Below are 24702 nucleotides of genomic sequence, written 5' to 3' on the forward strand. Positions count from 1 at the left end.
ACAAAGTAAAGAGAGCAACCCAACTTTACACTCCTATTTTGGGGAAAATCCAAACCCCTGGTAAAAAGTTGTCATCAGAAGTCTTCTCTACTATTTTAAGTTGGTTTCATTAGAAACCATAAATAATCAAGTTGAAGGGTTGTTCACAATAGGAAGAAAGATAGATCATAAGAAAGGCTATATTCAGAACTTTTAATGGTTAGTAATGGTCATGACATTAGTAATCATAGATATTTCTTTTGATGACAGCACTTCATTTATAAAACAAAACAACAACAAAACAACTCTAAAACAGAAAAAAAAAAACCCACAACTGGGGCGGCCAGGTGGTGCAGTGAGTAAGAGCGCTGGCCCCAGTGTCAGGAAACCCGGGATTGGTTCTGGCCTCAGATACTTGGCACCCACACAAAATAACTGGCCATGTAACCTTGAGCAAGTTACTTAACCCCAATTGCTTTAAAAATAAACAAAACATAGTTTTCAAATGGGATGTAGATAATTTTGAAAAGAAAATTATTTGTGATGCATATTTGAAGAAGTCAGATCTTGTCAACACCAAAGCAGAGTGACACCTTGATTGGTGGGAGCAGGTTGATGTTTTAGAGATTTGGATAGAAATCTGAATAGCACATAGCACATGTTAAAAGCTAGAGAAATGTGAAAGAAGAAACCTTTTCAAGCACACCAAATAGACAAAACTTATGCAAAAGACTTTAGCACTACAACAATGTTGGCTACTTCAGCTAATTTGCAAATATATCTTTTTATTCATAAGGAGGGTAAAATTAAGACCACAAGAAATGACATGAACATCTGAATCCCAAGATATGATTAAAATGGACTATTCATTGCATAAGGGAAATTAGGGGACTTTTAACTTTTTAAGTAAATGTAAGTCTAAGTCAAGAGGTTCAAATATAAGCAACTCTTAAAGAGTTACAGTCTTGTTAGATACAAAGAACATAGCCAAAATTACAAACAGTCATACAAGTACTAACAAATTGATGGAGAAAGGCAGTTATGTTAAGCAAGAGAAAGAATAAGTAAATTAAACTGGCAAGACTAGAAACAGAAGAAAGAGAAGGGAAATGAAAGGATAGAGAAAGAAAGCAGAAAAGATGTGACATGAGAATTGGAAGGAGACCCAGGGGAAGGACAAGTTGTTGTTGGCTACCCACCAAAAAAGCCTTCACAAGCCATTCTGTGTCACACCTTTGGACAAAGTAAATGACTTCTTTCAGCTTTATGGTACTCGTGGAACTGGCAGTTCAATTTCTATACATCACATAAATGGATACACTATGTAAGAAGAATAAAACATAATCGGACATTCTAAAACGTTTTAGATAAATGAATTTTTCCAGAAAAAAAAACATGAAGCTCAAACCAGAGTGATTCAGCACCATACAGGTCAAATTCTACAATGGCCAAATAAAATGGAGGGCATCATGTACACATTTTTAAAAAGCAACCAATATTTTTAACTTGAATTTCTTCTTATATTTACTACTATGTTTAAGTAAACTTAAAATACTTATTCCCTACCTCCTCAGGGTATGAGAAGATAGCTGTATAGAAAACTGAATTATAAGTTTCCCCAAATCTTTCACTATTTTCAATCATCCTTTTGAATGATATGAGTGAAGACCAACCACCATGCCAAATTGTGCCAAACTGCATGTTGTTCTTGTATCACAGGTGTCATGCCAAATGTTAGGGTTAAATAACTGAATTAGATATGGTTCGTTTACATTTCAGACCAAATCGTTAAAGGGAGAGATGAAAAGGAGATTTCTTCTGCATCTGTCATGTCACTCAGAATAAGAAGCAAATGCCAACTGTCTGTTAGAACCAAGTCCATGAATTAATGCGACTTCCTATTAATTTGGTAACACAGAGATCTACTGTTAAAACTGGCAAGAATTTGTTATTAAGTAAAGTGGCCTTTAAAAAACAAACATGCAAGGGGCAGCCAGGTGGCTCAGCGAGTAAGAGCACTGGCTCCAGTGTCTGGATGACCTGGGGATCAAATCCAGGCTCAGATACTTAGCACCACACCCAGAAATAACTGTCCATGTAACCTTGAGCAAGTTACTTAACCCAGATTGCTTTAAAAACAAATAAACAAACAAACATGCAGAAGGATCTTAACAAGAAACTTCTGCAAACATAATGCTGCATTTCTCCAAAACAGACAGTGGAAAACTATAGTATATGCAATTCTCTGTGAAAATGCTATGAAATCCAAATTTCAACAGCAACTGTCAATCTACATCCCTAACTCAGTCCATCAATGCAATAAAACACCTACATATCCATCTGTTAAAATGATTCTTACCTTTTACTCTAAAAACTAGGAACACACCAATTCATATGGGAGAGACCTGATTGAAGTGAATTTTTGGTTGGCTGTGTGTGTAGGGGGTTGGTATTGTTTGTAATTCTTTTTACTTTGGGGGGGGGGCACACAAAAACAAACTAAAAACCAAATTCACCTTTGAGAATTTAGCTCTTCTTCAACAATAATATCAAATGAACATGAACTAGCAACTAATAAGAGAGATTGTTTTCAAAATTCTTCTTTTCATGTTTTTTTTTTCCTTAACTTTTTGACATTAGTAATTTTGTAGATACTATCAGGGTTAGAAAATGACAGTCTTTTCTGGGTAAAGCATAACCTTTTCCACAATGTTTCTTATATTTCTGTATCTTGAAACATGGTTGATATTACCATATTGCTGCAAGAAATATGTTTAACCCATTTCTAGATTAATATCTAGTTATTCTTATGCTCCTGTATATGGGGCATATTTATTTTTAAATGTCCCTTATTTCTAGTTATTATGCAACTTAAATATAGTTATGAAATCGCTTGTATTTATTCCCCTAGTTAGTCAACACAGGAGTACCTAGGTGGCACAGTGGACAAAGTGCTGGCCCTGGAGTCAGGAAGACCTGAGTTCAAATGTGGCCTCAGACACTTAGTAGCTGTGTGACCTTGAGCAAGTCACTTAACCCTGTTTCCTCAATTCGTCATCTGTAAACTGAGCTGGAGAAAGAAATGGCAAATCACTAGCATCTTTGCAAAGAAAACCCCAAATGGGATTGCAAAAATTCAGATATGACTGAACCACAAAAAAAGAGAACACAAGGGTAATACTGGGCTGGATTTTGAGGTCCCAGTCATGCACTAAGAAAGATCAATCTTTCTCTTTCCTATTATGTTCTCATGGTACAAACCAGGCAACATAAATAACAGGGTCAACACCCTAAGTCTTTATGAGAAATAATAGCATATGCTGCAAATGTTTTGTTTAACATAATGAAAACAAAACAAAACAAAGCAGGGGTATGGCAAGGACTACTCTTCCTTGAATCCTTTTTTTTTTTTTTTTCCTTCTGTATTTCTGCTACTGGAGTGAGTATAAGTGATAAAATAAATCTTGATCACTCATCTCTCCACTGGAGCATTTAGAAAGCATTTCACAGATAGAAGATAAAGGCAGGAATGGGCAGCCTGCTGCCATAGGAAAACCTCATCTTTTTCCTTCTCTTTTCCTCATGCACTCTCAAGTTTCTCCAAACATCAGCTATAGCTGTACATGAAAAACCCTACCTTGCCCTCTTGGGGCTGACCTCCAGTTAATTTCTTTTCAAGTTTGGAATAACTACAAGCCTCAGGGTCTTCGTTCTTTGTAGAAGTTAATATACTAGTATTTATTCAAGTATTTTGCTGAAGTGAATGTGGAACATAAAAAGAAAAATGAAAATGCTACATTATCTTCTAAGATATTTTCTCAATGAATCACCAAATGATCAAGTTTTCTCTGCAAAGTTATCTTAAGGCAAGAGTGTTGAGAAAAAAAAAAACTATTTGCAATATAAAAAAATCACTCAAAGTTTGTTTATTTTGATTTTGGCAATGGAGGAGGCTTAGAACAGTTTGTATGATTTCATCTGGGTACCTCCAATGAGGAGATTTCCTCCATGAATACAGATCTATAACATAAATCTTAGAGCACTTTGTAAGGGAAGAGAAGGTAAGTGACTTGCTATGGTCACATGCTTTGCTGTTGTTTAAGTTTCTCAGTCATGTCATACTCTTTGTGACCCCATTCAGTTTTTGTTGTTGTCTTGGCAAAGATACTGAGGTGGTTTGCCATTCCCTTCTCCAGTTCATTTTGAAGATGAGAAAACATCTGAGGCCATATTTTAACTGTCTGTTTTGCTGCCTAGCTGCCAGTCGCCTGGTTATTGGAATTAAGGTCTTATAGGCTCTCAGACCAATCCTCTGTTCTCTACCACCTTGGTTCTCTGCTCACAGCAAAAAAAAAAAAAAAAAAAAAGAAAATGAAAAAAAAGAGAGAGGGAGAGAACTTAAGCCTCTATTCCAAAGACAACAACAACCCAATTTACCCTAGTTAAATCAATTTTCTGAAGTCTTATGAACACTAGAGTAAGAAACAACAGAAGAGATGAGATATCTCTTTTCTAATCATCTTGTAACAGGAAAAAAGGCCAGAAGAGTAGATAAGAACAACCAAAGATTCCAGAGCAGAGAGCAAGATAAATGTAAGCCTCTAGGGCACAAATGAAACTCCTGGAGAATACTCTGACTTCATCTTAAGCCAAAGCAAACCAGATGCAGTAATTGTGTTTGCACACACCAAAAGGAAAGTACTCTATTGTATTTATGAAATTATTTACTTGACTTGTGTTGCACACACTAATACAAAAGGAAGAGTCGCCCTGATATCTATTTCCTGTAGCTGTGATTTCATGAGAATTGGAGCTAATTGTCTGAGAACTGGAACAAACTTTCCTCTTTAGACAGAATTGTTTGACTATAGGGGAAGCAGAAAAGGAGCTAACAGGAAGAGAAGAAGCAATAAACCTCCAGGGAAAATACATCAGGTAGGCAGGCTAAGCTAAAAATGACTCCGCAAAATAATAGTACAAATAATAGACTGGTGAGCTAGACACAGGTTTCAGAATAAGCAGCTCCCAAATGCTGAAAGAAAACACCCATGCCCTACTGTGCACATTCTGGCCACCCTCTGTCCTCTAGCTCAACGGTCTCTGACAAAGAAGGCAATGTGGTGGCTGAAGTTCCCAGTAAAGGTATCATACCTTCCCCTGTGCTGTCTTGCACTGACAGAATCTAATCTTGCACAATATCAGATAGGATGACAGCAGCATACAAAGCAGGCTGATGTGGCACATAAACTATGCATACCATTTCAGGTTTTCTTTGAGAGTTTCAGCAGTCACTCCTACTCCTCCCACCTTTTTATATCACTAGGAAAAAAAAAGATAGCCAGCCATCTTCTCTAGGACACAATCAGCTGCTTCAAAAATAAAACAGCACACATCATGCATAGAAACAACCTCAAAAAGGCCATCACTCTTCACCTGGGTCAATGAAGACAATCTTTTTGGGGTCGTCTCTTGGAAGTAAACTAGAAACCTAGAAATATTTGCATGATCATGGATACCATTTTAAAATGATAGATTTCTATTTTGAGATCCAAAACAGCCTTGAATCTTGAAGCTTTTTATATTATCATTAATCTGTCTTTGGGCACTCTCAGAGCCAAAGAAGAAAGGAAGAAAACAACAACTTTTAGCATTCTAGTCATCACAAAATAGTAATGTTTTTCTTACAAATGCTCATACTGACATTGTAGCTCAGAAATTCCTCCTTGTCAAAGAAGGATCTTTAAACAATTTAAGAAATTTATCAATAGTTATCTATGTTTCTTCTCAAAGGGACAGATGAATACCCTATTTACCTGAAAAGATTTTATTCCTATTTTCTCTTTACATATCTACAAGACTAAGGCTTTAAAAAAAAGTTTTAAAATGTTCCTCAGGTCAACACTGTAAAATTCAACTTCAGATGTCCTTTTCAGTGAATGTAAAAACAAATTACATTCACATGACCCAACTTTTGGAATAACCTTTGAAATTAACCAATCTAACCATTGCTTTTAAGTTAAAGCAATTGAGTCTCAGAAACATCACACACTTGCCCAAAGTCACACAGTTATTAAAGTAGCAGAGTTGGGATTCAAATCTCTATCCCCAGAATAAAAATCCAGCCCACTCCTCTGCTAGCTACCTTATTAATAACTACCAAACACAATCCTTCACTAGTTGTAATCACAATGCAGAGGTATCAATTGTGACTGCATTACAAATGTACCCCCTCAAAAGATTTCAATATACAGAAGAATAGATCCTTTTCTTACATCACCTGAATTAGATTTTTCTTATAAATGTGACCTCAGACCCCTAAGCTAGTCAAACTTACTTTCTGAATGCTTTTGGGACTTTGATATCCTTCCTGAAATGCAATACCAGAACTACATACCATATTTGAGATGTGGCCTGACCAGGACAATATACAGGGTGACAATCATAATCTTGACACCATTTCTAACCTAAGTCTGCACTGTTTGTGTTGGGGTGTTTGAACTTTGAACTTCCAACTTTTTGAGCTTCGCAAATACTAAAACCCCAACACTTCTTTTCTTGAACTTGGAAAGTATATTTTTAAAACAAATAGCAATGTTAACTAATTAATTAATGTCTTTATTAATATTTATCTTTATTGAGTTCTATTTAATATAGTAAACTCGAGATTTTTCTTTGGATAGTGTCATCCAACATATTAATTTACCCCTTAATTATTCATGTCATCTGCAAACTTGATAAGGACACCATCTAAGTTTTTATCTAGTTATGGATAAAAAAAAGTATACATTCCTGAGGCACTGTATTAGAGACCTACATCCAAGATGATATTGAGCATTAGGCAAAAATATTTGAGTCTTTTTATCCAATCAGTTCTAAATAATATCTATTGTCATCTAACCGACACATCACCATCTTATTTGCTGAAAATTATATATTCCATATATACAGCATTTACTTGAGCCGTTTATTGATCCTGTAACAAATTGGAGGGAAATGAAGTTCACCTGGTGACCCGTACTGGATGAAGCCATCCTGGCTTTCAGTGATAATTGCTTCCTTTAATTAAATATTTATTAACTATTCCTTTCATAACTCAAACTATCTCGTATCTTGTTTTCAGACTTTACTCTCTTCTTAAAAAAACATAGACATTATCTGTCTTTATTTGAGTTTGCAAAACACAATCACATATGTTACTTCACATGATATACTTAAATGTAGTTCATTTGGATCTGATCATAAGGAAAAAACAAACAACCTCCCCTCATCCCCCGAAAAACAACAACAACTAGGTGTTCTCTCAATGTCTCCACTCTCAGCTTGGAAATGAAGTCTTTCTTGACCTCTTCTTTTTGCTTTGTTTTGTATTTTCTAGTCCCAAGATTATTCTCCTTGGCTAAGAAAAAAGAAGAAAAAGAGAGTCTGGGATGGAGAACCTGGGGCCTTGAGGTCACATAATTCCTTCTAGGTCCTGGGGTGCAGCCTTTTGACTGAGTCCAAGTTTTACAGAACAAATCCTTTTATTAAGGGAATTTGTTCTGTGAAGTTTAGATTCAGTCAAAGGATTGCATTTGAGCACCTAGAGGATCACATGTAGCCTCAAGTCTGCAGGTTCCTCACTGCTGGCTAGGAGTTTTGCCTTATCTCCATCATGAAATCCAGCCATAGCATTAGGTCATCTCCATTTCTTTTGTACATAATTCTCTTCTGCCCAGCATATAGAAAGAACCTCTTTGTTGTTATTGCTGCTGCTTCTGCTTTATTATTCCTAGACAAGCTGAACTCATTCTGAGTTTTAGGACTGCTAACTTTATCTTTATAGGACAATATCACGCATTATTTTGGTATTCATGCTGCTACTTTCTTGTGATTTGATCTTCTCTCCATATCTTAAAAAAGAATCCAACCTTTTCAGTAATTTCCCAGTGTATCATAGGGCACTCTTTTGTCAACTACCCACAGGGAGGAAATTAATACTCCATCCTGGAGTTTGTGATAAAAGAGAAAATCTGAGAAGATGATGATATGTACCGTAGATTTTGGGAAAACAGATTTCAAAGGGTTAAGAGGACAGATAGGTAGGATCCTATGAATTAAAATTATTCAGGAGAAGTCAGCCTAAGGTAGAAGGGAGAGACTCAGGAATGAATTTCTGAAAATACAAAAGAAAACAACTCCAAAAAGGAGGAAAAATAGGCATTTATCTGAAGAGAATGATGGAAGTGTATGGGGAACTCTGCAATTAATTTAAATTTTAAAAAATGTACAGAAAATGAAAAAGAAAAGTCAGGTAACAAGGATGAATACAAGAACTTGATGTAGTCCTGTAAAAAGAATCAGGAATATTTAGTCCTATAAAAAGAGTCAGGAATATTAAAGCTCAGAATGAACTATTAGGATTTATTGGGGGAAAACAATGAAGATCAAAGAAGAATCTACTCTTTTTAGGGTAGATGAAATGAATGTAAATAACAACATAGATAAGGCAGAGCTTCTTAAATCTTCATTTCTGATTTTAATTTTCATTATGAAATGAATGACACAATGAAATTATATATGCTTACAGAAGATGAATATATGTATATATGTAAATATATTCTGAAACTATAAATCTCTATTATGTAGATATTGCTTTTCTTTTTAAGTATATTATAAATTCAACTTGAAACTTCCAAATGAGCCTACTTGTCTGTCATTACTTCTAGCCTTTCTCCTCTTACCTTCTGTACATTAAATAAATGTTTCAATTATTCTCTAGACTTTATTTTCTTTTTCATTTTTTGAACAACGTTGTCCTTATTCCCTTTCTCACTTCCAAATCCCCTGATCCACTGAAAAACAAATCAGTTATTTGAAATATGCATGGTTAATCAAAACAATCCCCATACTGGCCATATATGAAAATGCAGGTTTTATTCTTCATCTTGAGTCCATCAACTCCCAGTGAAGGGATGCTTGATGGCAGGTCTCCTGGAGTACAAGTTGCTATACTTAGGTCTTTCAAAGTACTTGTCTCTACAACATTATTTTTATTGTAGAAATTATTAGCTACTCTATATTTATTTTGTTTGTTTTCTGTGTAATGGAGAAAGACCTTTACACAGAAAATGACAACAAAACTACTAACGAGTAGATCATACGGAAAGGTAAAGAGATTATAAAAAAGCTCCTAGCTCTTCTTAATGAATTTAAGCCACTTGGCCCAGGTGAACTACATGCTCACTGCCTGAAAGAACTGGTAAATGCAGTTGTTGCACCACTACTGGTGATGATTGAAAGTTCATGGAAGATTGGAGTACAAATGTCCAGAATTTCAAAAGAGGGAGCAGTAAGTTTGATGTTAAATTCTGGGGAACTTTTTGAACAGATCATGTTTAGACAAATCGAAAATGAAGATGCAATTTTTTGTTTATTTCAATATCTATTGCTCTAAGTAGCTAGCTAGCTATTGGCCAGGCCTCATTTTCTCACCCAGGTAAGAGGTGCAGTAGAACCTCCAAGCATTCAGTGATAATAGCTTATATTATACTTATATATCATTTGCTATGTTCCAGGCACTGTGTTAAGTGCCTTTCAATGACTATCCTCTCTGATGCTCACAATAATCCTATGAACTAGAGGCTTTTATTACCACTGATGAAGAAACTGAGGCAAACATAGGTCAAGGTACTTACCCAGGATCACACAGCATGTAAGTGTTTGAGACTATATTTGAACTCAAGTCTTCCTGACTCCAGGCCCAGCACTCTATCCACTGCACCACCTACCTGACCTCTCTTTAATCCCAATATGAATCAGTACTAAAGCTCCCCTTTTTTTCCCTAATGTGTGCTGGTTCACACCTCTTTAGGGAGCCAGATATCCTTCTAATCTCAAGAGCTCATGATATTAGTGCTAGTCTTAGTGGGGAAACCAGTTCAGCTTTAGTTTACTATAACTGGCTAGATTGATTGATTCCTTCCATCTTTTCTTTTTCTTTCTTTCTTTCACAAAACCTTAAACTCAGTTCACTCTAAAGCTCATAGATTGAACCCCAATAGGTCCCTACCCAAACTCCACTTAATGGATGTATTTCAGCCCCTCCAGACTTAGAGTGAATGTCAATGGTGATTATTTCTCTTTGGAACAGCAAGCATGATGGTCTTCCCCTCCCAGCTTGACTTTCTTTCTTTTTTGCTAATTAAAGGGGCCATCCCTTGACTCACTTCTTAAAGAGGCCTATTCATTGAATGGGCATTACCTAACTCCAAGTGAGTACTTGAAAGAGCCTTAACCTAAAAGGGCCAGGGTCATCTCCAGTCATCCTGATGAATATCTGGTCAGTGGATCTAGATGGCTCTGGAGGAGAAAGTGAGGTTGGTGACCTTGGACAGTCCTCCCTCACTCAAACCAAAGTCAACTTCAAGTTGTATCATCATTTCCCTAATGTCATGGTCCTCTTCGAAAATGAAGGACAAACAGAACAACAACTGTAACACTGAACTTCTGAGTTTAAACTGTCATCTTCAGTCTCCATCAGTAACAGAAATCACATGCATGTGCCCCCATTTATAAGACAGATGTGATTATAAAGAGGAAGCACAGCTTCCTCAAGAACAGGTGAAGTAGGGGCGGCCAGGTGGCACAGTGAGTAAGAGCGCTGGTCCCAGCGTTGGGAGACCCGGGATCGGTTCCAGCCTCAGATACTTGGCACCCACAAAAAATAACTGGCCATGTAACCTTGAGCAAGTTACTTAACCCCAATTGCTTAAAAAAAAGAACAGGTGAAGTAGACTAACTTGATTTCTTTCTTGGCCAGCCTAGTAAACTAGAAGCAACATGGGCTAATGGATAAAAAACAAACAAAACAAAACAAAAACCTGGATTCAAAGCTAGGAAGACTTGTCATCAAGTCCTTCATCTACCACAAATTATCTGTTTGACACTGAGAAAACCATTTAAAATCACTGTACTCTAGACCAGAGGTGTCAAACAAGCCCATAGGCTAATTAAATATTAAATTATTAAAATTTAATTGGGAAATATTTTACAAATAAAAGTACACGAATTATATATAATACACATATATGTGTGTGTGTATATATATATATATATATATATATATATATAAACATTACCTTTTAAAACAGAGTCAATATGTTGCCCAAAGGAATCCTTATGTATAGATTAAGGCTCTCCATCTCCCCATGCTAAGATAGGTTCGGTCCCTAACTCCTATCCTACTGACTTGATATTTGTAAAGCACTTAGCAAAAAGTAGGCACTACATAAATGCTTATTTTCTCCCTTCCCCTCCATTCTTCTTACAAGCAGATGAGAGGTATGCTCTGGTTAATGTTTTCTAAAGTTTTAGCAAAAATTTTGCTAAAGGATCTTGTCCTATTTTTGTAGAGAAGATGGAAGGATGTGGATTAGAGAAAATTACAATTAGATAGATTTGGAACTTGTTAGATTTGGCAGGAAGACTCTTGGGGATCAATCTAAGGATCTGTCCTTGGCCTTGTGAGGTCTAAATATTTTTATCAGTGACTTTGATCAAGACATAGATGGTATATTCATCAAACCTTCAGATGACACAAAGCCAGGATGGAGAGTTGTTGATTCCATGGGAAAAAGAGTCGGGATTCAAGATGTTGAAAAGCTAAGATTGTTAGGCCAAAAACAATCAGAATAACTAACAAGGAGAGACGTCAAGTTTTGCATTTGGCTTAACTGAAAAATTAACTTCACAATTAGATAAGGGAGGAATAGATAAAAGTTATTCTAAAAAAGATAAGTGGGTGTGAGGGGACTGCAAGTTCAATATGACTCAGCACTGTGATATGGAAGCCAAAAATTATAATGGAACCCTGGGTTATATTAAGTACAGTGCAGCTTCCAAGAATAGGGAGGTGACAGACCTACTGTATTCTACACTCATCAAACTTTATCTTGAGTGCTGTGTTCACTTCCATGTTCTATGGTTTAAGATGGGCCAATGGTAAAAGAAGAATATTAAGAGAAGAGCAAGCAAGAGAGTGAGGGACCAGCTTGGTACATAATGATAAGTTGAAGGAACTGAGCATGATTTGCCTGGACAAAGGAAGACTAAGAAGATATGATATCTGTCTTCCAGTATGTTAAGGGTTTCAAGTGAAAAAGGGATTAGGCTTGCTCTTTTGGCCACACAAGGCATAACCAGGAGGAATATGTACAAGTTGCAAAGAAACCAGTAAAATAATTTTATATCAATATAACAGTTACTTCAAAAGTGGAACTGGTACTTTGATAGATGATGTCACCCTTCTATGGAAGTCTTCACCCAGAGACTAGAAGACACCATGGATTTTTTTTCATGCAAGGGGATAGACTGTATGGCTCCTGTGTTACTTTCTCTCAAATTCTGTGACTCCATAATGGAGTTTGCACTTCTTTGGAACAATAAAACATAGGGACACAGAAGTATAATAAATACTACTACATAAAAAGAGAGGTGTGAGACAAAGTGTTACATATTTGAAAAGATTAAAAGCTTAATTGCTTTTAAAGTGAGTAAATTGCTAGACTCTAAGGAAAAAAAACTATTAAGATTCTCTAAAATAATTTCTGACCAAAGGCAATCCCTAAATTTTAATAATTAAGTTTCTCTTCTAATGTGTGGGGATATGTGTACGAATGTACACATATACATAAATACATATGTATGTGTCTATATATAATTATTTTATTTGTCATTAAGTTGGATTATTTTTTTCCAAAAGAGATAGATAGAATTCACACACACACGCACATAATATAACACATATATACATCTATTTTATTTTATATTAAGCAGGAAAATCCTTTGTGCTTCATGGGGTTTGAATTCATTCATTCTAGCAGTAAATACCATTTGCAAAAGATTATAGTTTGTAAATTAGCAGAGCTTCTAGACAGTAGCCCTAATTAAACTCACTATGAGACATAGGAAAGAAATTGAATAATGTAGTTTTCCATGTAGGAAATATGCCAGTAATTTAATGAAAATATAAAATTGTACTCTAAGTGTAATACAATTTAAAAAAATAAAGAAATTAGAAACAGGCAATCCTTACTGTCATTTGAGAATTATATCATGCTCAAATGTCCTTCCATTAGATTGTTAGTTTATATGAAAAGTAATATTAGCATAATTAATTATAATTCTGGCTAGTTACTCTCCTGATAATAGACAGCAATTTCTGTCATAACAGAATCTTCCCATGTTCCCAATAGTCAAATGGTCTTAATTTAGAGTGACTTAAACTTCATATATGTGCACACACACAGAGTTTACCAAAGACCTGCCACTTCCCAACTAACAGAAAATAGTCAGATAAAGTTATTATGATATTAAGTGCGGGGTGAAAAAAGAAGAAAGGAAGATGTATGAAATGTTACAGCAATTCTATATACCATCCTTGTTTCTATTAAAGTTTGTTTGAATGAATTGGGGAATGAAGAACATCATCATCAGTTTAAAGGAAAAAAAAAAGTGCCCAGAGCAGCATCTGTATTCTCTTACCAAGGAAAAGAGAAGCATTTAATCTCCAAGCTGGTTATTTTTTTTTAATCTTCATTTCTTTCTTTTATGAAGATTATTTTAAAATTTCTAAAACAAATCCTCCTTTCTTTTTTTCTTTGTGACCATATTTTCTCAGAAAGCATAAGACTATAATAATTGGTCTTTTCCCCTCTTAATACATGATAACTCTTTTCCCAACACCCTCATCTTACCCTATCAACACTCTTAATACAATTTCCTGGACTCATTCATGATCTATCACCCACAGACAGATGATGGTTATAACTCTTGCTTAGTAAGCAACATCCCTCCACCCTACCCTTCCCATAATAAAGAAGCTAAGAACAAAAGAGGAATAACAGAGGGAGATATCAAAGGCACATGCTAACAGAAGGTCTAAATATCAATTGTATAAGTTAATAAGATGAGTTAAGCCTTTAAAACAAACTTTCTGGTAGCTAATTAAAAAAATGAGAAAAGTAAATATCCATTTTTTTTCTAGATAAATAGACATAAATTTAAAAAAATAACAATTGTAGAACCTAGAATATTAATGATTATCTAAATCAACCGTTCCACTTTACAGATAAAAATATGAGGCCTAAATGCTGTGCAATGACTTGGACAAGCTCAAAGAACTAGTTAGTAGAATAACAATAGTAAAGCACATGTCTGATCTCCTTCCCACACCCTTCCATTATGTTCTTGCTAATCCAGTTTACTGTCTCTTCACTACCCACATGTTCTTTTTAAAAAGGCATGAAGCAAATTGAATAAATGTCAAAAGTTAAGAATTCATTTTGAGAAGAGATAGACCTCTGATTTCATCAGTGAGGGAACGCTTACTGGGGGAAACTCCATTTACCAATGCAGGTTATCAGTCCTCTATAATTTATAGTCTAACACACTAGCCTAGGGTTAAGTGACTGGCTAGAAATCTTGCAAGACAGCCCAATATGTGTATCAGATAAACAACTCGAACCCAGGTCCGGTGCCCCTGTCTCCAGGACTTATTCTCTAACCACTATACTGAAGTGTTGTTCAAGTCCTCATTACTGCTATTTACATGGGGGTTGATACCCTTTCATTAAAATTAAATCAGCTTTAAAATGATTTTAATGATACTTTTTAAAGAGAAAACTTTTTCATAAAGTTACAGTTCCTATACTGATTTATAGGTCCTTTAAAGCACTCTGAAATACCTCATATTTCCATAATTTATTGACCAAAATATTAGGCACTGAGTCCTATATTGGGTTCTGAATTTTTATCTTGGTAATAAAGTTTTAATTTTTTAAACTAATTATCTCAATCAAATAACAACATCATTAGATATAGTAGTTCAGAAAGACTTCTATACATAGAGCAAATTGTGAGCAGATAAAAACTGCCATGATGCGTAAAGTAGCAAGGGTGTTAATTGGTCCTAGAATATAATACTGTTGTATTTCTCATACACCTTAGATCTGCATTGAATGCCCTGAGAAACAGGAATGTAATTGTAATAATCCTCCCAAGAGTATATACAAATAGCTACAGAAGCACCTTTAATTGCATTCTTTTAAAAATACATATTTTTTCAAAAAATGAAACAACTCACTAATGATGGACTTCATTTATGCTCTGATGACACTACCCAGCAGTGATGAGAGGAAATTATATATACATACATATACATACATGTATGTGTGTATATATGTTTATATATACACATACATATGTGTGTATATGCACACACACAAACCCTGAGCCATCCACATTCTTTCAATTTCCCAATTTTCATACTGTTATAAAACATGTTTTGATCTGTTAATAAAACCAAACTTCTAATTTGATTAGATCAATTCCATAAAAGGCAGCTTTTCATTACTAACTTTCTAACTATGATTAGATCTATGGGCATAGGGGTGGAAAGGGGTCATCCTAGGACTTAACCATTAAGTTTGTGCTCAGTTCTTATATGAACAAATTTGTCTTTATGTAATTTTAAAGGAGGAAAAAAACTTTTCTCACCTATCTAAACCATAGTCACATTTTGATAAAAATTAATATATGTGCAAAAGTATTAGAGAAAAAAACCCTAATTAATTCCTTTTCCATCTCTTCTTTTCTACTTTTGAGTACTTAACTGAGAAATGCTCAAGATATTTCAAAGCTAGACAGACTGAAGTTCTATCTTTGAACTGACTTGCTATTCTTAGCATTTTATTTCTTTGACTCTAACATGAAACACAGAAAGAATAAGTCTGAAAAGATGAGTATGCCTTTGTAACTTAAAAAAAAAAGAATTTATCTGTTTTTCTACATGACTGCTATATTTTTCCCCAAAATTTAGAGCTGTATAGAGAAAATTTAATATTTCTGCTTTGGGAAGACAATGTTTTGAAAGTATTTGTTCTTCAGGTAAATGTTATGAACAGGCTTTGAATATTTTAATGCAAAAAGATGTACAGATACTGATTTTTAAAAATTTCTAAATATTAGAGAAAACAAAGGAGAGAGACTGTAACCAATAAGAATCAAAATGATTACTTTGAAGGACAGTTTTATATCTGTAAGAAACATAAGGAAGAAATACCAAACACTAATAATATAAGTAATAAATAAATTTTACAATGAAGGATTACAAAAAAAAACCCCTGAAAGTTATGCTAACATCTGTAGAAATTTTGGATATCACAAGTAAACTGGACTGCTTTTCTTACTTCTAATGCAGATTCTTTGGGGGAATGCACATAAATAGAATGTCTTATAAAGATCAGCATATTATAGTACTAACCTGGAAATTGAGTGCATCTAATGAATCCCACCAAGAATTCACTATTCCTTCCTTGGATTCAGGAAAAAGAAAATCCTTTAAAAGATCAAGATCTCGGAAAGGGATAGCAAGAACTAAATTTTCCAGGATTACAAAGGTGCTGCTACCAATTCAAAGCAAGGAAAAATTCTGCTGTTATGAAAAGCAAAACAACTAAGGGAAAACCTCTTTGTGCCTAAAATTACATAAAATGGACTGGCTGGTTGACAATAGAACTCATTTTTTCCCGAGTTATATGTGTTGGATTTTATTGTGGTCTAAAATGGATTAAAATGGAATGAAAATTATTTCTACAAAAAGCAAAGACTTCCTCATGGATAGTTTTCTTCTCAGTTGCCTCTTCTGCCTCTGTTTAGTTTTTTTTTTTTTTTTGGTTCTTCCTCAGTGAGCCTCCCTGTTCTCTCCTTATTTCTGAGCCAATCGGAAGAATTTCCTTCAGACCCCTCAGTCTTGTATCTGTTACCATAGAGACAGTCAGCACAAAAGAGCTGCTCAGTAGCATCCTCATGGAAATGAAGTAAGAATCCAATAGGTCTTACTTCTATTTCCAGGGCAACTGGTGCACAGAAAGGATGCCCCTCCCATGAGAAACAAAACAAAACAACAAAACAAAACTGGGTAACTTTGGTTGCATAATTATAGGAAAGAGAGGCAATTTAATTTAATGCTTTATGGTGGTAAATTTAGGGTCCTTTAAAACTAGTGATTATGATTTTCTATACTGTTTGAAAGAAATGTTACTACCCTCTCTCCTTGCAGGGAAAACTGTCATCAAACTTTTAAGTCTAATATATACTATTTATATGCCTAGCAGACTTCCATGTCCTAGCTCTTCTAGTCTGTATTTATGTATCTTTTAGGAAGAATCAGTATAACAATTACAACTTTGGGGCAGGTAAATATTTGAGAAATAAGCTCATTTTGCCTTTTCCAATTGCAAAATATATAAAAATCCCCTTTTTTGCAATGTAGGCATGACTTGAGGAGTATTCGTGCCTTTTCAGGCTTAAAAAAGAATTAGGAATTAATTGTTCCTTGCTCTGACCCTAGTGTCTTAAGCTTTTTGTTTTTGCTGTTGTTGCAATTTCTCTATCCAGAAAGGACCTACATAAAAGATAAGCTTCCATAAATTAAATAACTGGTTTTCAGCAAGGTCAGAATTCCAGGAAACCATAGGGTTTAGCCAAAGTGATTATTGTATATAAATAAGTGACATAAAATTCTTATAAAATCAGAAATGATCCTTCATCCAGTTAGCAGAATCTCCCAAACTGGATGAAAAATATGAGGGGAGAATACTGACTTGCATTTTGGTCATTTGGGGACCCTTTAGTGTCTGTCTGAGTCTTGAGCTTCTCCATCTGTGTGCAAGACCTCAGCTGCTATTTAACTTAAATCTAATATTCTCTGAATCCTTGACCTTAAACAGCAGTATCTCATCATAGCACAACAAACTCAAATAGAATAGTGGGAGTTGGGAGGTGGAGGGAATCAAAGCCATATCTGAGGAAAGGAGTAGCTTCTCAATAAACAGAGGAGAGATCTGAGACGGCTGCCTGTCATTTTCATGCAGAGAAATTGTAGAGACTATTAGCCTGCAATGCTTTTAGTCTTTTCAATCATCCTGATTCCTAATGGAATCCCACGGTGCAGGAAAAGACTGTACATATGCTCTAGAAATGTTTCATTAAAAATAATAATTTGTCTTTCCTAAAGATACCTGTGACCCTCAATTTTACTACCACCTATCTGCCAAGAACAAAACAAAAATCCTAGGGGAGTAATTAAGACATGTTGATGGAGGAGAAGCAGAGTAATATATTTTCATTTTTAGTCATTGAAAAACCTAATAAGGAGGAGAGAAGGTAGGGACAATGGGTATAATTATAATCTCTACACTCATGTCTACTTAAATGAATCAAAACAAAGGACAAGGATTTTATTAAGAGAAAGTTTTTGCCCATATCCACTGTCAACACTAAATAGCAACTTTTAACAGCCATTTCCAGTGTTCTTACCACCAAACTGATCACGATAACCAGATCTGGAGTGTAGTTTGGGATTGTCCTATATTTCAGAGGCATCCACTGATGTTATTTAACTAGGTCAAGACCCACAATAGTACAATATTTGAATCTAGGTCATCAAATGTAACCTATATTCTCTAAATAAAATCTGTGTTAGCCTTCAGAACTCAAAATACCAATGGCAGGAGAAGTAAGTTTCCCATAAAAGACATAATAAAATATAATCCTTGCCTTCAGTAAGTTTATTATTAAGAAAGAAAATCTAGCAAAAAAAAAAACCAACAGGGCTAGAACACTTAAAGGATACATAAAAACAAAGGGGAATGTTAAAGTATAAAAAAAAATATTCACATAACCCTTTTCTTTTTTGGATTTCCTTGAATTTTTCATATTCCCCCAAAGTGCTCAAACTATTATCAAGAATTTAACATTGATCAAACACTAATTCAATGCTTGCCCTTCAAAAGGGATAGTTTCCATTCATAAGCATATGCATCAAACCCTAAATTTTTCACTAAAATTATTTTCTCTGCAAAATAAAAATTCAGGCAAGTACCTTACAGGAAACATATTCTCATGATACACTATCTCAGTTCAACAGTTTAGTACTGAGTCCTGATTCTAACAAGGCAGAAGTCACTAGTTCTATTACTTTTGATTTCTCTGTATTTTAAAGTCAGTCAGTGTGGTGTGAAAAGAAAATCAGATTCAAAGTCGGAAGAAACCTGAGTTCAAGTCCCAGCTCAGGTCTTTAATTATATGACACTGGGCAAGATTACTTATTACCTCTTCCAATCTCAGTTTGCTTATCTGTAAAATTGCAATAATACTAGAACTATTTAATTTGCAACATTAAAATGAGAGAAAGTGCTATACAAGCTTTAAAATATGAGCTATTATTATTATTATTTGCTTGGGACAGACTGTACCAAGATCCTCAATGAAGCACATTATTAATGTATGTCCTTAGTCATAAAGTGAATGGAATAGCCACATCTATTAACCAGTGTATGGAGAAATCACTAGAACCCAGGCCTTAGATCAAGATCATTATTTTAATATACAAAAGAAAATACTTCAAAAGCAACACTATTTATGACATTATGCATTTACATATGTAGTCTTGGAGCCTTAATGTGGTGCTTATGTGAATATGGTAGTGGCAGATCATTTTTAACAAGAACAATGGAGAAAATGGAAAGAAAACACATATTTCATCATATTTTTGTTAAGTGCAACTTCACAGAATCTTTTCAATACATTTATTTTTGTTCCACTGAGAAAATAGGGGCATTAAAACAGAACACTTAGGCAGCAAAGCTTATTTGGCTTTTACATAACTTTGCAACAGTATCTACAGAATCTGGGCAATGAAAACCTGGCAAATTATAACCCTGATTAGAAAATAAATCCCAAACTTGATATTCTATGTCTTTTCTTTTCTCTCTTTTTTTTCTTCTTCATATATTATCCTATCTTTCCAGCAACATAAATTCCTCATCTGATTCCTGAATTTTCTCAAACTAATGGGTAGAAGCAAGGGTAGAAAGTTGGAAGAAAAGGATCCAAGCAAGCCATCCATTTTGAAGACTAAACTTTCACTAAATGCACCAAGATGGGCTTGTAATTTTCATTATAATAATATGGCTTATGATAAAAGTGATACTGCCTTCCAGGTGTGTTATCCTAAGCTTTTTTCAATTCTCTGAAAAATCAACTGCTAGCTCCACCTAGTGTTCTCTTCATTCATTAATGAGCTGAACTACACAATCACTTTTAAGTCTCAAAATAACTAAATCATAAAATAATGGTTTTAGGTGGCTGAGTTTAAGGGTTATTTTAAATTATGGCATCTCAACTGAATCACATGCCTTTAAAGTAATAATAATAACTGAAGCAAGATGTTAGTTAGAAGCAAGTACTATTTGGACAAGGAAGAGATTGAATTCTCACTGCAATTAATAAATTTTTGAAGGGCATAAGAGTTTTTACCAGTGATGTGAGATGTCACTCACTTTGTTGACAAGAGTTAATCCTAAATTTTGTAATTGCAAAATGAGTGGACTAAAGTCAAATCCACATTCTCAGAAATATCTTACTGATAAAGTTAATTGTTATAAACAAATTTTGTTTATAACTATTCCACCACAGGTGAGTAGAAGCACTGGCTGTCATTCTTGTCTTCCTTGACATTAACCAAATACTGTAACATGCTATTCTAGAAACCTCAAAAGAGGTCTGATTAGAGCATCACATGCAATATAACTAATTAACTCATCCTCATTTGACATCGTGAACAACTTGCTTGCTATTAACATCTCAAATCTACATGGGTTGCTTTAGTGTTTCTTCCCCTGTATTGATGGAGTATATGTTATATGGCCAAAGTCATGGATATTTCAAGGTTAAAAGTGTTCATTTAAGTCCTTTGCTATTCACAAATATATTAAGTTGTTGATAATTTGGGAAAATCCAAATGCTGTAATCATCCCTCAGCTTTTATTCAGACTACTAATAAACACATGGCATTTTAATTCATTCTTAGGAGGAATACGTAATTGAAAAACATGAACTAACATTCAGAGGGAAAAGTTATGTAACAGATTGAAGTGTTATTTGGCAAAATGATGGAGACATTAGCATTTTATAAAGAACAGATAGCATCTGTGAATAGCAACATATATTAAAAAATCAAATTAGTATGATTAGCTGAAAAGCTATTAACTTTGCTGCTTACACAGAATATTTAGAAGGGGGTAGGAGAGAGTTCTAGGAAATTTTGGAATTGGCAGCTAGTTTCTTAAGAGACTTACTTTTTTCTTCTTAGGACAATCAATACTAATATTATCTGACAACTGTTTTAAACAATCATCTGTTAAAAATTGCTTCAGGATTCTTTTTTCACCCTAGTGGTGGTGAAAAAAAATCAGTATATATAGCACAATATAGACTTACCGGCTGATCATCATGGCAATGAATGTGAAATGTATGAGAAAATGACAGAAGCTTGTAATGCATCCCTACCCCAACTTTTTTCTAGAGTTAGTTAAAATTTGTGCTTATGAGTTGTTTATCTTAAAGTATTTTTAAGTTCAATATAAAGGTTTTCTAAAAAGTAAAAAAAATTTCAAGGCAAAATACAATCTGACAAAAGAAATTCAGTAAACAATATTAGGAAATAAAAACATAGTAAGGTTCCTACCCCTAATAAAAATGAGACTGCAATTAAAAAAAATAATTGAGCAGTTTCTGTCATTCCTCATTAATATCTTTCAAAACCCTATCTGAAATAAGCTGATACAGGGGAAATTACGAGCGATGATCAAATGAAAAATGATAGACCAGCTGGTAGGTATCAACTTGGCAAAACGTGAATACAGTTCAATAGCTGAAACAGATGCTGGAGTTGTTGAAAAACCCTGCAGGAGATACTGATGTATTTTCTTCATATAATACAGAACAACTGAATAAATGTCAAGAGCTAAAAACTGATGAGAAGACTGACAGCCAAACTCTTTTCTGAAACAGAAACCCACTCTAATGTTTTTCATCCTATGTCAACATTCCATACATGCATCTTCATTTCTCTCACTGTCTTAATATGCCAACACATCAATCACCCTCATGCAACTACGCTGTATGAGTCTGGCTAGTGGTAGAATCCTTGAGGATTTTGTTTTTCTTCTATTATCATATACCTAGAGCTACCCAGACTCTGATAAGACACTTTATTCCAAAACCTCCTAACAATAATTTTTGTCATAGAAGTCCTTCCCATAGATGGGAAGCAAAGCACCCCCCCCCCCCCCCAAAAAAAAAAAAAAAAAGAATCTAACGCAGCAGAATGCAATTTAGAATTCTATTCTCTGAAAGGAACATTGTTTTCAGAGTTTGGGGACCGCAGCCGCAAACCTTTAACCAACAACAGCTGCTTGTTCTAACAGATGCTTTGTCATGGTCAGTTCCTAATTGTATTCATAATGATGTAATAGCTTTAATAATCCTACCTTCCATTGCCAGCTGCTTTTCCTGTCACTCCATCATGCCAATAAGTTGGCTGCTGTAACAAATCAAGATAGTGCAAAACAGCATCTTTTCCCTGATTCTGTCATCTTCCTGAAAGCATTCTATTACTGCCGACTGCTGGGGACCAGAAAGTCTATTTGAATTCCAACAGCTCCCCTTTCGCATGATTCAAGTTAGGTTAGGTGGGCATGCCTAACATGATTCTCTCAGTCATTTATTATGCAGCTGCTACATCGTCAGTGTGGTAACCACTCCGACTATCTGATACGTCAGTCTAACAGAACCTACATCTCAGAGCAAACACACGAACCACAGCAAGCATCCTGCCTGCGTTTAATGAACGAACATTCTTCCTGCCTCAAAAGTAGGGTATCTGCAAATCTCTTCCAGTTTTCTGTGTTCACTCGGTCTTCCACACTGATGCAATGGTTTTGCATTGTGCTCTCTAATTACATGAATAGCACAATCCTTTTGCTACACTCTTGGATTATTTATGCTTAAGTCAAATGTGGGCTCTTTCGTACTGAACTACACTACCTATATCTTCATTGAAAAACTCTTCTAATTGTACTTCAGAAATAATGATTCTGGAGTGTTCTGCCCCTTTCAACACTACCTCACGGGAAAAAAAGAACAAATTGCCTTTAGAGTATGTTGGTTTACAAATGATATTTGTTTTAATAAAAGTCTTCTTAGAGAGGAAAAAAAGTTTTTGCATATTTTCCAGGAAAAATAATGTTTTTATAATAAAATAAATTTAAGGCTTATATTTGTGTTTTCCCCAAAGGGTAGGTAAAAAAAAAGAAAGAAATACATAGATGTATGGAGGTAGGAGGGACTTAGTCTAATCCCTTCATTTCGCAGGTGAAGAAACTGAAGGCTATAAAGGATAAATAACTTACTCAAGGTCACACAGTCTAATTAGGGGTAGAGGTAGGACTACAGTTCTGCTCTCAGCTCCTAGTGAAGTATTTCTCCCTTTAGAGTAGAATTTAAGCATCAATGATTTCAAACTCAAAATTAATATTTTTACCATATTGACTGGTACTTCTAAATTAACTTCTCTCAAATACTGTCTTGAATCTGTTAGAATCTTTCCTGAGGTCCCTCCCACTCCCCATCCCAGGGAAGGAGTTAACTTGGTCAGAAGCTTCAAGGAAACAGATTTTGGCTTCATTACAAGAAGGGGAGGGAACTTGTTGAAAATCAGATTTATTCAAAAGTAATTCCCCTTCTGTAGATCTTCAAGCAATGGCTGGGTGCTGATAACCTTTCAGAAATGTTTGATGAATTAAATATTGTTTAGCTATTACTTAGACTAGTTAGCCTCAAGACATTTATCACCCAGATTTTGTGATTCTCTCATTTATGCTGAGAAATTACCAAGAATGAGTATAAAACTTAAGATATTTCTTACTTTAAAAGTCAGATGTATGCAAGGGATACGTTATACACAGACATTAGCACATTCACAATTCAACACAGAGAAAAGGGAATGTCCCAATGTCTTCTTCACTAGATATAATTTTTGTTTAAGCATAACAAGAGTTTATCTTTGTATATATCTTTCTTTACCTTTGTTTTATGCAATCCACTTTTGTCTTCATCGCCAAAGGGAAATGATTTTATGTAACTTGAAGGTAGACATCTATAAAAATCTTTATCCAGAAATATAGACTGCCAGTGCCTTTCTAATTGTTTTTCATGCCATATAAAAACTCTTGAAATAAACCAAAATAGTTGCACAAAGGCTGTTCTTCTATTAATATCATATGCATCTTTCTATATCACATATTTGGAGACAATTTATTATTAAATTATGGTTACTAAAATAATATTTTGTTTTTTCTACATATCTATGCATAACATGATTTATGATGAATATGGTGTATTGATATATTTTAAATAATTTTCAGTGAGTTAAAATGTGAAATGGATCTATTAAAAAAAGCAGTCAATATATTATGCTATGTAAATCCAAATTGTAACAGAGATATCTTTGCTTAAAAGAAATTCAATTAACAGAATTACAACTTATGGAATAATTAATGGTACTGTAGATGCCACATGATGATCTTCATAGTCAGTATGTCACAACTCTTCTAAATGGCCCATCATGCCTTTTCTCATCACCCCACAATTCTATATTTCAGCAGACATTGGGATAAGCATACTTTTCAAGAAAGGATTTAGAAAGTTGAAGTTTACCTACTGCTCATCCACCCAATAATATAATTTCATACTACACAAGTACTAAAGGAAGATGACTTTAAAGAGTCATAGTTAAGTGATGGGGTAAATATTAACTTCAATGTCAGGTAATAACGGTAA

General features: G+C 34.6%; 1 protein-coding gene across 1 annotated transcript in view; it reads right to left on the reverse strand.

Annotated features, from left to right (window-relative positions):
* DMD (dystrophin) overlaps nucleotides 1-22611 on the reverse strand; it is a 2504498-nt gene extending 2481887 nt beyond the window's left edge. The window contains exon 1 of the mRNA XM_069063824.1: nucleotides 22353-22611. Coding sequence (XP_068919925.1) covers nucleotides 22353-22359 — 7 coding nt within the window. The 5' untranslated portion in view covers nucleotides 22360-22611. The remainder of the gene's footprint in view (nucleotides 1-22352) is intronic.
* Nucleotides 22612-24702: the final 2091 nt, after the last annotated feature.

The sequence above is a fragment of the Petaurus breviceps genome, unplaced genomic scaffold (genome assembly GCF_028583685.1).
Source record: "Petaurus breviceps papuanus isolate PSGF00001 unplaced genomic scaffold, PetGlider_PUasm1.0 90603, whole genome shotgun sequence".
NCBI lineage: Eukaryota > Metazoa > Chordata > Mammalia > Diprotodontia > Petauridae > Petaurus > Petaurus breviceps.